This window comes from Trachymyrmex septentrionalis, unplaced genomic scaffold (genome assembly GCF_001594115.1).
Source record: "Trachymyrmex septentrionalis isolate Tsep2-gDNA-1 unplaced genomic scaffold, Tsep1.0 scaffold78, whole genome shotgun sequence".
NCBI classification, from domain to species: domain Eukaryota; kingdom Metazoa; phylum Arthropoda; class Insecta; order Hymenoptera; family Formicidae; genus Trachymyrmex; species Trachymyrmex septentrionalis.
In genome coordinates this window covers 269,443-270,652 of record NW_017305967.1, presented here as the reverse complement: position 1 = coordinate 270,652, position 1,210 = coordinate 269,443, and the positions used below count along the sequence as shown (strand labels likewise).

The 1,210-nt window shown below is 32.4% G+C and overlaps 1 protein-coding gene across 2 annotated transcripts in view; it reads right to left on the bottom strand.

Annotated features, from left to right (window-relative positions):
• Positions 1 to 1,210, bottom strand: part of LOC108754252 (multiple epidermal growth factor-like domains protein 10) — a 26,651-nt gene that overhangs the window by 1,673 nt on the left and 23,768 nt on the right. For both annotated transcript variants that reach the window (XM_018496444.1, XM_018496445.1), the window contains 2 exons: positions 800 to 955; positions 483 to 659 (listed from right to left, as the gene is read on the bottom strand). In XM_018496444.1, the coding sequence (XP_018351946.1) occupies positions 483 to 659; positions 800 to 955 (333 nt within the window). The remainder of the gene's footprint in view (positions 1 to 482; positions 660 to 799; positions 956 to 1,210) is intronic.

The window sequence follows — 1,210 nt, the reverse complement described above, 5'->3', positions numbered from 1 at the left end:
TGTATATTTTTAATATATATATATATAGTCAATAGTATATATAATAATATATTTAAAAAAATTTTAAATATATTTGAAAAAGTATTTTAAAAAATTTCTCACATTTATTCAAGACAAAAACTTTATGACCACATATGTCCGAAAGCTTAGGTTTACAAATACAAAATGTCAAAGTTAAAGGAAAAATTTCGTCTTCCCCAAAAATTTCGAAAACCACTCGGATTATTTTGAAGTTTCGTGTATATTTTAAGAACACGAAAAAAAAACTTAATGTTTGAGGCTATATATTATTTTTTATTCTGTCAATGATAAGCGGGCATCTTTGAAATTAATAACCGTTTTGGACAACAATCATGTAAGGTTTAAATTAATATAAAAAAATCATCCCTTAAAATCTTTTAGAATACTTAAGAACCATCTTGAATATATAATATAGTTTTATATTATTCTGGATATTACAGTCCACAGCTTTTCAAACCTACTTTCAGTACATCTGGTTCCAGTCCATCCAGGTGAGCATCGACAATGTCCGTCATTAGATCTGCATTTACCGCCGTTCTGACACTTGCAATGCTGTGTGCAATTTACGCCATATGTACCCTCCGCGCAAGGTATTTGACAATACTCGCCTTGCCAGCCAGGTCGACATTGACATACACCTAATTAAAATATATATTTCGATGATAAAAGCAGAGTCGAAAACATATTTATATACGGTGTTATCCTTCGAACTGCAGATAAAAGTTTAATAGACGTATTCATTGTATGTTTCAGGAAGAGTCGCGAGTTCTCAACATGCCTGTTACGTGATGACATTCTCCGCCGTTTTTACAGTGACAACGGTTTGCGCAGTTTAGCCCATAACGATTGGGTGGACATGGATGTTCACATGTAAGACCCAGATATCCCGGACGGCAGACGTATTCACCGGTAACGTGATCGCAAGTCATGTTTCCTAAGGAGAGAAATAACAATGCTGAAAATTTTATTGTTAACATAGAGGAATTTCCATGAAAAAACTTTGATTTTTCAATGTACGATATACTCATTAAAATTACTCTTTCCACCATGTTTGTTTTAATTAAATGTAAAATACATAAACAATCAATGAAAGTATTCAGTAAAGCATTCGATGATAGCGACAAAGATCGAAATAAAGTGTTATTTCTACCGTTTGCGTCAGCGTTTGCAATGGTCAAACTCTTTTTTA